General features: G+C 43.1%; 1 protein-coding gene across 1 annotated transcript in view; it reads right to left on the minus strand.

Moving 5' to 3' along the window:
* cenpp (centromere protein P) overlaps positions 1 to 14,468 on the minus strand; it is a 79,006-nt gene that overhangs the window by 61,043 nt on the left and 3,495 nt on the right. Inside the window, exons 5-6 of the mRNA XM_072665754.1 lie at positions 12,072 to 12,160; positions 4,328 to 4,424 (exon numbers count right to left, since the gene is read on the minus strand). Of these exons, the coding sequence (XP_072521855.1) occupies positions 4,328 to 4,424; positions 12,072 to 12,160 (186 nt within the window). The remainder of the gene's footprint in view (positions 1 to 4,327; positions 4,425 to 12,071; positions 12,161 to 14,468) is intronic.

Genomic DNA, 14,468 nt, shown 5'->3' on the forward strand with positions numbered 1-14,468 from the left:
GCCACTGAAAAACTAAGCCTGCACTGAATTCTGTGTTTATTCATTTTCAATTAGAATTCATGACTTCAGAGATGAACCACCGTATGCATGTATACAGCTGGATAAGCGGATCAGGAGCAGCGATTGTATTCCATGTATATCAGCTGTATTTTCAGTGCTCATATGATGCTGAACTTGGGGTCAAATCCAGGTACTTCTAATCCAAAAAGCTTTTTAGATTACTTCAAAAATACAATCTCAATCGGTTGTTCACTACTCTGGTCCCGGAGGCCTCCTGTCCCGCACATCTGAATGTTTTCCCAGCTTAATTATACATGGTCTAACTAACCAGACAATTAGCATGCCCTTTCTGACTTGAAGTGGCATGTGCTAGACTTTACCATCTAAGCGTTGGTGGCAACATATGAAGGAAAATCCTAGCTAGGAGGGGAACTGGCAATAGGATGAAATTTGGGAAAGGTTCCCTTAATAAATAACAAAATAAATATAATATGAAGCTGGACCAGAAGCCTACACCTAATCTATCAGTATGGCTTGTCATGTGATTGTAAAAAAAAAAAAAAAAAATCTGAATTTAACTTACTTGGGGTGGAAAAAAACGTTGTGGGTTAAAATTTGACATTATGATGAAAGATGCTGTGAAAAGCCTCTGTACAGCTTACTCAACCTACAAACAGTGGGTATGAATGAATGCAACTATTGTCCAATAAAAGTATCCTATGAAAGTAACTGTAATTCAAAAGGTATTTCACTCTGATAACAAGGCTTTTTAATTTAGATTATACAATCCAGATTACATGATGACTGAATAAAACACGCAAACCTTGCAAGGTCTGATCTCATAAGTCTTCAGCTCATATCTGGATTTACTTTGGACAGATTCAGTTTACATTTTTTACTAAAATCCATCAACTAGATCAAGTACCGACTTTACTTTCTAGCAAAATATAAAAAAAAATATTAATCCTAATCCTAATTATTATTATTTGGTACCTATTTGATTTAGCAGATCTTGTGGAGTCCCACAGGGTTCCATTTTAGGGCCTGTGAAACTGATGCAGAACTAAGAACTAAGAGACTAAACAGGTAATGAATTCAGTTTCCCCAACTGCATGTGGATATACAAACTCATTCTATTGACATGTGTTGAATGCGATACGATCGAGACCCTCAATCTCTGAACATGGCTTGAGTGACTGCACCATTATCTAATCACAAAGCATCCTTGTTCAGTTTACACCCGATGGTTTTTTGGTCTCGCTTGAACCTCAGCCATAAAATCTGCAGTCGTAGCTTTTCTGCAATATACAGCTGATCTGAAATGCTCCATCATCTCAGAACATCAACTGAGGTAATAGAGGATGAGCGTGGAGCAAAAGTGGTACCACCCAGTCCTAGCATTGTAATACACCTACAGTATAATCTAACATATCAAGTGTATGTTACTGGAAAGTGTGCTAAGAACATTCAGCCTTCTGAAAACAACCCCTTTTCGCTGGCCATCCATCCATCCCACCCATCTTCGATTAACCTATCCCACCTGGAGTTAGGTGCCCTGCCCAGCAGGACAGTGGTGATCAGAGGAGGAACATGTTCCGGTTTGCGGTGTGGTTCCTAACGCGCCAAGCTAAGCCTCTGCCTTTGACTGTGGTTTAATAAGTGGCCTACGTCTGTGTGTGTGCTGAGGAAGACTGGCTATTTCCTTCATACCTTCATGCCAACACCCCCCCCCCCCCTTCTAAACACTGTAGCCCCTGAAGCTCAGAGTAGTGGTCTGGAAAAGCTCAGCCATCTATGATTAAAAGATACGGCCAAATGACTACTCCCGGGTCCCAGTCTGCACCGGTGGCCCCAGGTACTCTGCCGCATAAACAAACGCAGCTCCTGTTATTTGCATTAGTCACACCAGGGACCATCTTTAAAATTCCTGAACACAAGACACAAGCAAGGCCGGCTTGGGAAAACCAACTACGCAGCGAACGGACTGTGGAAATACTGGTGCACTTGTTTTTCCAAGCACAATAGCTTGTCTTTTTGGTAAAAGGGTCGTACGGTCCATGCAAGAATAAAAAAACACTCCCCCCCCAAAAAAGTGTCTGTTAGCTTTTCAGTCGACGGCTCTGCCTGGCTTCACTTCTTTCTAAATATTTAGCTAAAGTGTTAAAAGCAGTGTTTACATCTACATTTACAGCATTTAGCTGCCTCTCTCATCCAGAGCGACTTGGAATTCAACTATTAAACTACTATACAGTAGGGCTGCAGTGATTGGTCGCTGTATTCATCGCTAGTCGATGATCAATATTTTACGCTGACTCAGCATTTTAACACTATTTTAAAAAGAAATCATAGTCTTTTAGGTCTCTAAAGCCCTTCAGTTCAAATAACCAACGCTTTTCCTCATTACCGCTTCGGAACTGCTTCACGACCTCAGTCATTTCTGGCTCCGGTCCAGTCGGCTCCATTCAAAGCTACGGTTTTAATTGTGATTTATCCATTTTCTCCCCAGTTTGGATCTACAATTACCCAACCCATACATACTCTCCCCCGATCACAAGCAATGCTCTCAACACTGGTAGGGTGAAGACAGACACGCCTCGTCCTGAGCTGTCGTAAATGCAACCCCACCGTACCCGGCTGTCCCCCAGCGCCCACCCTGGAGTGAGCAAGGCCAATTGTGCTCTCTTGGGGCTCCAGCTGCTGATGGCTAGCAGCATGACCGGGATTGGAACCAGCGATTCTCATCATGGCCATGGTGATGGCGCCTTATTCCGCAAGACCACCCAGACCGCCGGCAAAGCTACGGTGTTAAAAAACAATTGGGTGTTTAACTTAATTTTAACTTACTAAGTTTCCAAAGACCCACGACATCAAAGTAATGAAATTTGCACTGAACCAAAGGGTGGTTTGTACACTGGGCCAAGCTTCGAAGGCATTCCACAGCACACGTACAAGCACCTGAACAGAAAACACACAAAGACAGCACCACGTGGACTGACCGCGTTGTTGATATATTCGAGCCGTGTATGTCTCACCCTGGCCTCGCGTCCGCAGTAGGTATGAACCAGCCTTTATTAAGCTTTGGTAAGCTTTGGCTACTAAAGCTGCATATTAGCCTGTCTGCTACCTTAGTGTTTCCAGTGAATACGTGACTAAGAGAGAAAGCTAAGGCAAGGATCTGGGCTTTTTCTATTGATTAGTTGTGTCAGTGTGTGTGTGTGTGTGTGTGTTCGTGCATATTGGGCTTGACTGGATATTAAACCACATCTAATGACTCTGTTCTGCCATTATTTTAAGCACATTTCATAGTGGAGGGAACATCATAAGCGGTGGATCACACAGACTTATAACTGCTGACTGCTCTGCTGAATAGAACCCCACAGTTGTGCTATTAGTATATATCAGTATGTAAACCTGTATTTACAGTTTTGTTCAAATATATGGAAATTTGAAATGTGCAATAAATCTTGGTGGGAGGAAAATTAATCATTTAGATTAATTGATTTATTGACAAAATAATCAACAGATAAATGTAGAGAAAAACAGTTGTTAGTGGCAGCCCTATGCAGCTCTAGGAGTCCTGCTCAATGACTTTAGTGTTCCCAAACAGGGGAATTGAACCCTACTCTGTTCTTTTCTTCATCATGGTTTTAAATTTCAGCATAATGTAATTATTCAGCACACGATTCTACCAAACAGCTGTAGAAGAGAGAGGAGAGGTACCACAAAAGGCTCTAAGAAGAACCACTTTTGGTTAAGAACCACCTCAAAATAGGCATATCTGGTTTGTGAGTACAGGTTTTATATTAATGTACAGATTCTTCATCATGTAGCGGTTCTTCCCACTCATATACCTCATTTGCTCTTCCATGGCATCAAGAGCGGGGCGAGCAGACGTTCTTGCAGCTCTCTGGTATGGATGCTGTGCTAGCTAATAAAGGTAGTCGGTCATCCAGGCATTAAACCTTGCTCTATGATGTTGCAGGGTGAGGCAGCCTGTAGGGCTCAACAGCCGGTAGGGCTAGCAGTAAGTAGCAGTGACAGTGGAGAGACCTACAGTGGTGGGAACTGACTTCAACTGGGGGAAAATAGTCTGGGGGGAGTGTAATGGAAGAGGGAAGGGAAAAATAATACGAAAGGGCACGTTAACACCCTGCTACCTCTCCCCACACCACCACCTGTTCCTACCTATGAGTCAAGACATGAGATACACACACACACACTGTTCTACAATTATCGGTTAGAACTGCAGCCAGCTAAAAATACAGTGGCGCTAATGACACCTCGAGAAATAGCCCAGCACGTGGACGCACATTATTTCATGTCTTACCTTAAAGTACTGGAACGTGCGACTCCTTTGCTTACATCTCTCCGAAAATAACCCCAGGGTTCTGAAGAAGAGGAAAAGGCCTTTCGTTTCCTCCACTCTGAAAACAGAAAACAAGCAAATGTGAAGTAGCTGGAGTAGACCCTGATTACTGAGAACTTGATATGATTCTCAATATTGTGTATCGCTGGTGTATCGGCTGAGTATCCCAAACATGCGATCGGCCGCCAATTTAACCGATCCTGAGGGCGGGTCAGATTACACGATCCATATTTTGTGAGTTGCTGTAACTCTCCGCAAGCTCACAAGATGCTGAAGTTTCTCATTTAACCACTAGATGGCAATTTGGATCTCGCTCACGATTGTGGAACCCTAATAAAGCCAGTGTAGAAATCCTGAACTGTGCCCTATTCACTTTATAGTGCACTACTTTGGGCTTCTGCCATTCCACAGTACCACTAGCAATGCCCCCCGACACTAGGAGCTAACGGACACCTGTGCTGACCAACATCACATCAGGAGTGATGTGGGCCCCAGAGAGAGAGCAAGGCCAATTGTGCTCTCTCTGACTCCAGCTGCTGATGGCAAGCAGTATCCTCAAATCCTCTGTCCGGGTAGAAGGCTTTCTACTAGATTTTGGAGGAGCATTGCTGTGAGGATTTGATTGCATTTGATGGCACAAACCCACCTCATCCCAGACTCTCCAACGGCATTGGATGGAGCACCAGCATCATTCCAGACAACACAGTTCTTCCACTGCTCCACAGCTCAATGCTGGGGGGGGGGGGCTGTATACCCCTCTTGTAGCCCACGCCTGGCATTAGGCAGCATGGTGCCAATTGAGAGTCCCAGAGAGTCCTATTCTATTGGCAATATTTTTCCACAGGGACTAGACAAGCTGAATGCATTCATGATTTTAAAATGATGTGAAACGATGTGGCAGTATTATTGATAACAGTTTGGCTGATGAGCTAAAAATGGAATTCAACATTTACAACTGGAAAAGCGTAACAAAGCGAAGACCATGTAAGACAGTGAACGGTCCTGTATTCCATCTACAGCTCTTGTTGGCAGTGACATGGTGAGACTTTCATAAGTTTACACTGGGCCCAGGGCTGTGTGGCACAGCACAGAACTTTCCACAAATGTGGAGACTCCAGTCTGCGTGAAGTCAAATGCCATAAAGAACTGATGGGAAAATCAGACGTTCTCAAGGATGAAAAAGAAAGGAGGAAAATCCAAGATAATGAAAGACAAACCAGAGACAGCAACTTTTAGACAAACAGATAAAGTGAGGTTGGTTAATTCCTTCTTTATGATGATAATAAACTTGTGGACCTCAAGCACATCCATCACATTCATCATCACTTTGCGTATCTCCACAGAAAAGCATTAGAGAAACTGAATGAGTCGTTCTGGAGCAGCCGTGAGAACCAAAGGTGCTTGGTGTTCTTAAGCCCCTAGCCTTGGCTTAGGGGATATGAAGCCCCATCAGCACTGGGACAGCACTGAACTGTGGAGTAACTGTGGAACTGCCTTCTCTGGAACCATGATGCTCCAGCCAATCCCTCTGGGATGAGCTGGAGTGGTGTTTGTGCAAAGAGGTTTTGACATGGCACCAAAATTCCCAAGCCAACGAAACACTGCATTCACTAGAGGACGAGGTGCCCAAAGACCTGGAGAGATTACGACAGGAGGACGCAGGTTCAATTCCCAGCAATGCCAAAGCCATCTGTAGCCAGGATTCCCGAAAGGTACTACTGGCCTCGCTCTGTCCAAGTACGTAAGGTGTCCCAAACAATGATTTCAGTCTTAAAAGAAGACAAGAGCTTCTCATTCTGAAGAAAGAAAGTAGTGAGATCTTGTCGGTGAGCTAGTCTGAAGAACAGAGCTCGGTTCCTCCAGGGTTCTCCTGGACGCCCCCAAGTCCAGCCAGCACAGTGTGGAGGATGTGTTCAACTCCATCAGCAGCAGCAGCAGTTCACCTGATTTACCATCATTAAGCCCTGATTTACCACCAAACCAGGTGTTGATCTGAGGAGAACTCTAAATAATACTAGACTCCATGAGAGAGGAGAACTTTGGAGATGTTCAAATGATGAACACAGTGATGGAGAACCACCACCACCACTTTCTGTAGGAGTGTTATTATTAGTGTTTACATTCTCTTAATACGCTATATGGACAAAAGTATTGAGACACCTGAGGTGATCCTGGAAGATGTTCTACTAGATTGTGAACTCACCAATGCAGAAGGAGCTCCTGAGGAGAACTCTAAATAATACTAGACTTTGGTACTCCGTAATACGCTTTTCTCAGAGCTCTGTGAGGTGTTCTTCTGTCTTTATTTGTAGCCAGGAACCTTCCAGACAGGTCCCTTTGTACTACCATCACTTGAGACACATTCCCTGCACTGGGGTGATCTCCATTCCTTTTACTGTGAGACTACTAGCACCAGCTGAATGAGGGAATTAGGTCAGTCACTTTAAAGCGGGTGAATATTTATGCAGTCACTTATTTTACAGAATATACTGTTATTTAATTAATTTTTTTTTTGTTAATTATCGTCAAAAAAAGCCAAATAATATCGACCATGATACTGTCCAGATAAGCAGCATTGTCATTGTAATTAAAGGCTAATTCAAGTCTAACTGTACATTCTAAACAGTCGGTTAGACGATACACGCTTCGGCTAATGAAGCGGACAGCACACATGTTGTAAACCACATGTTCATGTAAATGACTTAAATAACTGAAATAGTTGTGGTATCCTGAAAGCAGTGAGCTGTGGACTTCAGGCTTTCTGCTCTCTGAAAACGTCCGAACACATGCGCCTGAAATCACTTCTGTTTGTGGTCCCTGGTGTTTTCAAAACTGGTTCTATTCAACTTTACATGGAACATAATCACTACAAAATGCCCTTTCTGCAGACTTAAAAATACACAGACTACTCCGACTTGTGTGAGAATCATTATCTCCAGTATTTTTCCACCTCCCTAGTGCCAGGACAGAATCTCAGACCAGACAATATAATCCAGATGTGCGTCCAAAGACTAGGAAGCTGGTTTTACATAAGAGATGGAGAGCGAGAGAGAGAGATGGAGAGCGAGAGAGAGAGAGATGGAGAGCGAGAGAGAGAGAGAGAGAGAGAGAGAAGAATACTGTAGTTTTTTGTTTTCAGCCAGCGCATTTACGCCCGAAAGGCATCCTTCAGCTGACTGGATCATCTGCCTTCTGCAAGAGCTTACAGAAGGAATTCGGGCATTGAACAAATACATAAACCCACAGACATGTCAACGTTCAACTGCAGAGTCTCCCACTCCTAATGTGTGTTTTGATTCAGAGGATGCTAATAGCTGTGAAAACTGCTTTCATTGGATCGCATTCCGTTCGCGATGGCTGAGCATTAGCGCAAGATTTCCAGATTTCAGAGAATGGCACTTTCAGGAAACCCACGGTTGTAAGAAGTACTGAGAAATTCCATTTTTGAAGGACAGGAATGGTTGAAGATCAGAGCAAGCGTTCGAATCCAACATCTGCCGCCAAGGCTGGCGGTTACTCGTCATACTCATGTTGTCCATCTATCACACCGCAGCAAATCACCTCTAGTAGAAAAAAAGGTGACACACAAACGTTAGTGTCACCACTTGACACCACTGCATAATAAGACTACCCTCAAAAAGGCCTAAGGATTGGACTGCAGTGTTGTGAAGGAGCTGGGAGCTGATTGGTTAGGGAGGAGAGTCAGATTGGGTCATAAAACAGGTAAAAAGTCTCACAAAACTAAATCGATCAGTCCAGAATGTCTGATTGTAGAAACTGAAATTTTAAAAATAAAGGGTTTTACTGAACGGATTCATCAGCAGCTCATCCGATCTAAACTGTGGGCTGGATTATTTAAAGTCACAGAAAGATCAGATGGGATCACTATCATCAACCAATACTTTCAGCAATAAGAGACTCAGATTCAATGATTCAATGCCCAGAACGGGCAAGATAACTGGATTAAGACATCCTGAGTTTATGAGTGTTAATATGTCATTAATAAATGGACGTAGACCTGGATCTGAGATGAAGACAGAGAAGGTCAGATGATGATCGGTGAGTAATGGACTGATCCTGATTGGGGTTCAATAGTAGACACCTACTGAGTAAGATCTGCTGAGGCTGAGAGCTTCAACACTGACTGACAAAGAAGACAGGAAGGAAGAAAACCAGAAACATCAACATGTAGAGATCAATATGGGCTAGAGACATTCTCTGCTGTCCTTTTTATTATCTGCAATAACTGCTTATTAATGATTTTCTATGGTATTCAACACCTGATCAATAATTATTAATAAACAAACATTAAACTATCCATAAACCTTTATAAGGGTAGGCATTTCTTTATAATTATAATAATATTAAACTAATTTTTAATATTAAACTAATAATTAAAATGACCTGTACTGCTGCATTCGTGATCTCTAAGTCTGCTGCTTAAATGTAGGAACAGTGATTCCTTTAGCTAGTCTCCAGTTTCAGATGTTTGGTGAATCAACTCCATCTGTTTCCAAGTCTTTTCTCCTCATCATTCAGTATTCACTTGAGAAATGGATGAGTGACAGGCTCAAGCATGATGAATAACCTCCACATCATGGAAACTAAACAACCCAGAGCTCAGTTATTCCGACCCCCTGGACGCGATTTTATTTTCCTTCCCTGTACGCTGCTGTACAGTCTTCTCTTTAAATGTGTTTCTGTAAGTGCATACCTTTAATTTGCCACATGGGGGCGCTATTATTATAAAAATAAGGAAAAAGTGAGGCACAAGCACTTTTCCAGACCAACCTGGCACTCTTAAATTCCTTGTTTAAGCTTTGCTCAATAATTTAATATAATATGATCATGTAAATTAAATACAAATATATCATGGAAATTTAGTGACTGATTTGAGGATGTGAGTATTTCTATTTGAGCAGCGTTTAGTAAATGGACCTCTGTGTGGATAGGTCTTGCTTGCATATCTGGACACTGCAATTTTACTCCATTCTTCTTTGCATAACTGCTAAATCGAGCTCGGTCAGGTTTGCACGGGGATTGACATTAACAGCACTTTTCAAGTCCAGCCACAAATTCTCTATTGAACCGGGGTCTAGGCTTTGGTCTGAGGCCGGCCACTTCACCTTGTAAAGTCTAAAACCTCCAAGGGGGTGAATACTTTTTATAGGCACCGTATATCTGATTACCTGTCTCTCATGTGTTGTCTACGGTTTCACAAGGTCTTTAGTTCAGCACTGCTGCTGGAAGATTTAACAAAAAGAATAAAAGGATAATTACTGAAGGTTGTGGTGTATTCAAGGAGCTCTTTTTGCAGTGGTGAGTTCACAATCTAGTAGAACACCTTCTTCCAGGATCACCTCAGGTGTCCCAATACTTTTGTCCATATAGCGTATTAAGAGTATTTAAGAAAAGTTCCTTATCTCTTCAGTAAAACTCTGATATTAGAATAAACACTAATAATAACACTCCTACAGAAAGTGGTGGTGGTGGTGGTGGTGGTTCTCCATCACTGTGTTCATCATTAGAACATCTCCAAAGTTCTCCTCTCTCATGGAGTCTAGTGTTATTTAGAGTTCTCCTCAGATCAACACCTGGTTTGGTGGTAAATCAGGGCTTAATGATGGTAAATCAGGTGAGCTGCTGCTGCTGCTGCTACTGGTGATGATGGAGTTGAACACATCCTCCATGCTGTGCTGGCTGGACTGGGGGGCGTCCAGGAGAACCCTGGAGGAACCGAGCTCTGTTCTTCAGACTAGCTCACCGACAAGATCTCACTACTTTCTTTCTTCAGAATGAGAAGCTCTTGTTTCTCCTTTTACTGGATTTATGTTCACCTGCTTTATCTGTTCTGATGAGATCTGGAGCTTCTACAGTAAAAACTCTCTTAGGAGCCTAAAACCTCTCAGAGTACTGTATGTTATGGTCCTTCGTACACAGTGAGGAGTATCCGAATGGCACGATGTACACAAAAAAAATCATAGCTGACCGAGTTCATCCCTTCGTGGCTTCAACTACGGCTCCTCAGTACCTGTTCAGTGCAGTGTGGCAACGCCAGCACTGGGAGTTCCTTTGAGTCTTATAAAGTACAGGGCCAGAGAAAAACACTAAAACCTGATGGTGAAAGGTTTATAGGCTTAGAGGCGCTTCACACATGGCCATGCCTGGTTGCAAATCACCACCACAGGCACGCACAGCTATTTACCAACAACGTAAATACACCTGAAGGAGTTCAACTGTGACTGACCCACACAGCAGACTGCGAACTGACCAGCGAGCTCCACCACGAAGCAAGCTCGACACACTCAGGGCTTCACAAAGATAGTTGGCTTGATTTAAGTTGTACTTCTAATGATGTACTTTACATATAAAAATAAGGCTATGTCCAGTGTGGGACCTGCATTCACAAATGCACGTACATAGCTTGTCCAATCCCCTCTAGAGAAGCACTGCTAATAGAATAGGACTCTCCGGTGCAGATAAACATCATGAACCTAGGTACCATGCTGTCTAATGCCAGGCGTGGGCTAGTAGAGGGGTATGAAGCCCCCAAGCATTAAGCTGTGGAGCAGTGGAAGAACTGTGTTCTCTGGAATGGTGGTTTTGCTCCATCCAGTACTTCTGTGAGGAGTTGGGGAGGTGTTGTGATCCTCCAAAATTAACGTTCCTGTCGCTGAATGCAATCAAATTCTCACCACAATGCTCTCCAAAATCTAGTAGAAAGCCTTCTTTTCTGGACCGTTAAGACAGTTACTCCAACAAAAGCAGGATAAACAGTGAATGAACAGGCGTCCCAATACTTTTGTCCATAGAGTGTACGTTTTTGCCGATAAAGAACCTTGAAGTGGACCAACCATGTGACATGTTGACCAATCACAGTCAAAGGGAGGTCTCAGAACAAATGATGCAGATACTGTAGCTCTTCTGTGGGACTGGACCAGACGGGCTAGCCTTGGACAACATGGCCTTCACTGGTTCACCGAATGTCCTTCCTCACTTTTGGTAGGTACTGACCACTGCATGCCAGGAACACCCCACACCACAGACCTGCCTGATGGTTTGGAGATGTTCTGACCCAGTCGTCTAGAACATCACAACATGCAGGTTCTTGTCAAAGTGTCTGAGATTCTCACCCCTTACCAGATCCCGCTTATTAACTTCACCCGTCACAGCCTCAGGTTTTAATGTTATGGCTGCTCTGTGTATAAGAGCGTTTGCTGAGGTGAATCAGGTGAGTTGGCAGTTTGGGATTTGACTGACTGCTCATTCAAGTGGCTGGGGAACATCACAAATGCATCCAGCATCTGCTTCAGAGCAAGGCAGACTTTGCAGATCTCTCAGCACACTGTATTTTACTCACTGTAACTGTGTGGGCTCGCTGTGAGGAGGCACAAAGCAACGCATACCTTCAGCGGTGCGGTAAGGCTCAGGACGTTTGCACAGATCCAGAACGCTGTTCTTCTGTATCTTTAGTCCAAATAAGCACCAGAAAATGATAATGGACTCAATCTGTGCCTAAAAAGCTGAGCCACACATGATCTTTGTTTCCCAGAGCTGGAGAGGAGGTGGAGTTTCTACACACTCTGTGTGGTCAGCCTCATCTAAGCTGCTCTTGTGAATCCTGATTCTGTCTCATACTACTGTGTGAATCTGGCTATCAAAGAATTTATTATAATTGAAGAAGCGGTAGAAAGACTTCACCTACCTTGACAGAAATGCACACAAGTCTTTAAGCTCGGCACCGTCCACGATAATGTTGAGGTCAGTGATTTTCCTAAGGAAGGCGTCACCGTCCTGCAATCAGAAGCAAAGAGTTCATTAGAAGAAGCATGGGATACACAACGCAATATCTGATTTCTGCAATTGAAGATTTCATCAATTACTTAAACGGTATGAACACTGACATTGAGGACACAGGCCATATTAATAATGCTCATAAGGGGTCTGGCTTCTTATTAGTCCCCAGAATCCAGAAGTCTTCAGCAGGGGGAAGAGCCTTTTTTTTTGCGCAACGCCCCCCCAAACTCTGGAATACCCATCTAGATAATGTTCGGGGCTTGTGGTAATTAATGTTTCCCTTCAGATAAAGGTCCCAGATCCAGGGGTTCATGGACATATGGAATTGTGGTAAACTGAGATGCTGGTGGACGGTGGAGCGTATGGGTGCCAGGGCCCCTATTTTAACAATCTTAGGCGAGCCGTCAAACGTGCCCAGCGTGTCGGGATGTCTTTGATAGAAAAATTCGCCTTGCTCGGCTCAGAGTCATGTACTGAGTCTCTTAATTTATCAGGGGTACGTTTTTTTGGGGGGCGCAACGTGCAGTAATAAACCAGCATGTCAATCAACATGTCGCTTGTCGTACCCTTTAAGAGCCAGGTGCGGTCTGACTGACTTTGGCGGGTTGCTATTTCAGTGGTGTAAAGCGTGGGGGGGTGTACGAGTGCCAGGCTGCACGCGCCGGTGTTGACAATTCACTGCCAAGATAGCAACAACCCCTCATTTCGCATATGGCATAGAAATATTCGCAAGCAGTATTGCTGTTTAAACGATGCAGGTGGAAGGCGTGAAAACAGACTGTTGGCGGGGTGGAAGATAGCAATGAGCATCGGGATGCGCAACATAGGGCCCTAATGTTTTAGGGTGCTCCCATGTCTGTGTTACCTTCCGGCTCCCTCTTTTAATTCAGCTGTTACAGTCAAATTTGCCACACTCTGATACTGTTCACATTCTCTGTTCTCAATGAATCCAAACAGAACCTATTCTCCCTCTTTACTACTGTTCTTGAGTATGGAGTAGTGGTTGAACTGTATTTACAGAGGACCAGAACTGACGATTTTGAGTAAGCAGTGGCCATGAAGAACATGACCTTCACTGATAATAGTCCATCAATAAACCTTTAAGAAAGTTGTGACTTTGTAGTTTGGTTAACCTATAAATATTATAACAGCCATTAAAAAGTAAAAGAAATAAGATACTAAATTAAGATTAATTACAGTCTTATTTAAGTCTGTAAAACTGTTTAGCAGCACCAATTTCCAAAAAGTTAAGTCTCAGTAAAGGTTTCTTTCCAACAACTCTTTCATAGGATGTTAATATTTCTGCAAGCAATGCCGCACAGTAGAACCGTGCACCACCATCTTGACTACAAGAACTACTTTCCAAGAGTTTTCTTGGTTTTCCAGATCTCATCTTGACTTCCACAGTTCCCCTGAACTACCAGCTAAAGAAAATTTTGTTCCCCTGCTATGGTGGAACTTTCATTTTGATTACTTTCACTTTTTCGATCTTTTAAAAGATGTATTGATGAGCATGAACATGGATGCTGAGTGTTACTACTAGGTTTGAAGTGTCAGAATTTATAAAGCTTGGAAATTTGACATGTTTTAGGGCTGATTTGCTAATTTTCTAAAAAATATCGGAGTCTTTGCAACACTTCGGGTGTCCAAGCATTTGCACAAGCCACACTAATGACGTTATTTAGATAATGTTATAAAAGGCAGAATACATGTGCATCTAGATGTACTAAAATAGTTTTGTTTGATTAGCTTCAGAGGCTGTGTTTACTACTTCTCATAAACTCTCTGCTGATTAGCTTTACCAGCGACCCTGCTACAGAAGGAGTAACACTGCAGGAGGAATGCTGCATTAGTATTTTACCAGGCAAGCATACCAGGGATGCCTGCCTAACCACTGTTAAACTGTCTCACAGTCAATGTGGGGGGTGTAGGAGATGCATACCAACACAGTGAGTCAACCATCAATACTGAAGGCCTATGCAAAGAAAGCTGTGGACAGACTCTAAACCCAGAACTGGTGGGTTTAGAATACAAGACCTGAGAAGGTGAAGGATGCTCTGTATCATTAAGTACTATCTCCTTTAACTAGATGGTAGAAGTGTATTTACATAAACAAGCAACTTCACAAAACGTCCACCATGAGCAGAAAGAAGGTTTAGACAGCTGTGTATATGGAGTGTATTTATATTCCAGACTCTTTGCTATGAAATCACAGAGAACAAAGAGGAGATGACCTGTTAAAACCATCTTATGGGAGCAAGTGAGTAAACTGTGCAGTTTTAAAGCCTGGAGCCAAAATAATGAT

The sequence above is a fragment of the Salminus brasiliensis genome, chromosome 21 (genome assembly GCF_030463535.1).
Source record: "Salminus brasiliensis chromosome 21, fSalBra1.hap2, whole genome shotgun sequence".
NCBI lineage: Eukaryota > Metazoa > Chordata > Actinopteri > Characiformes > Bryconidae > Salminus > Salminus brasiliensis.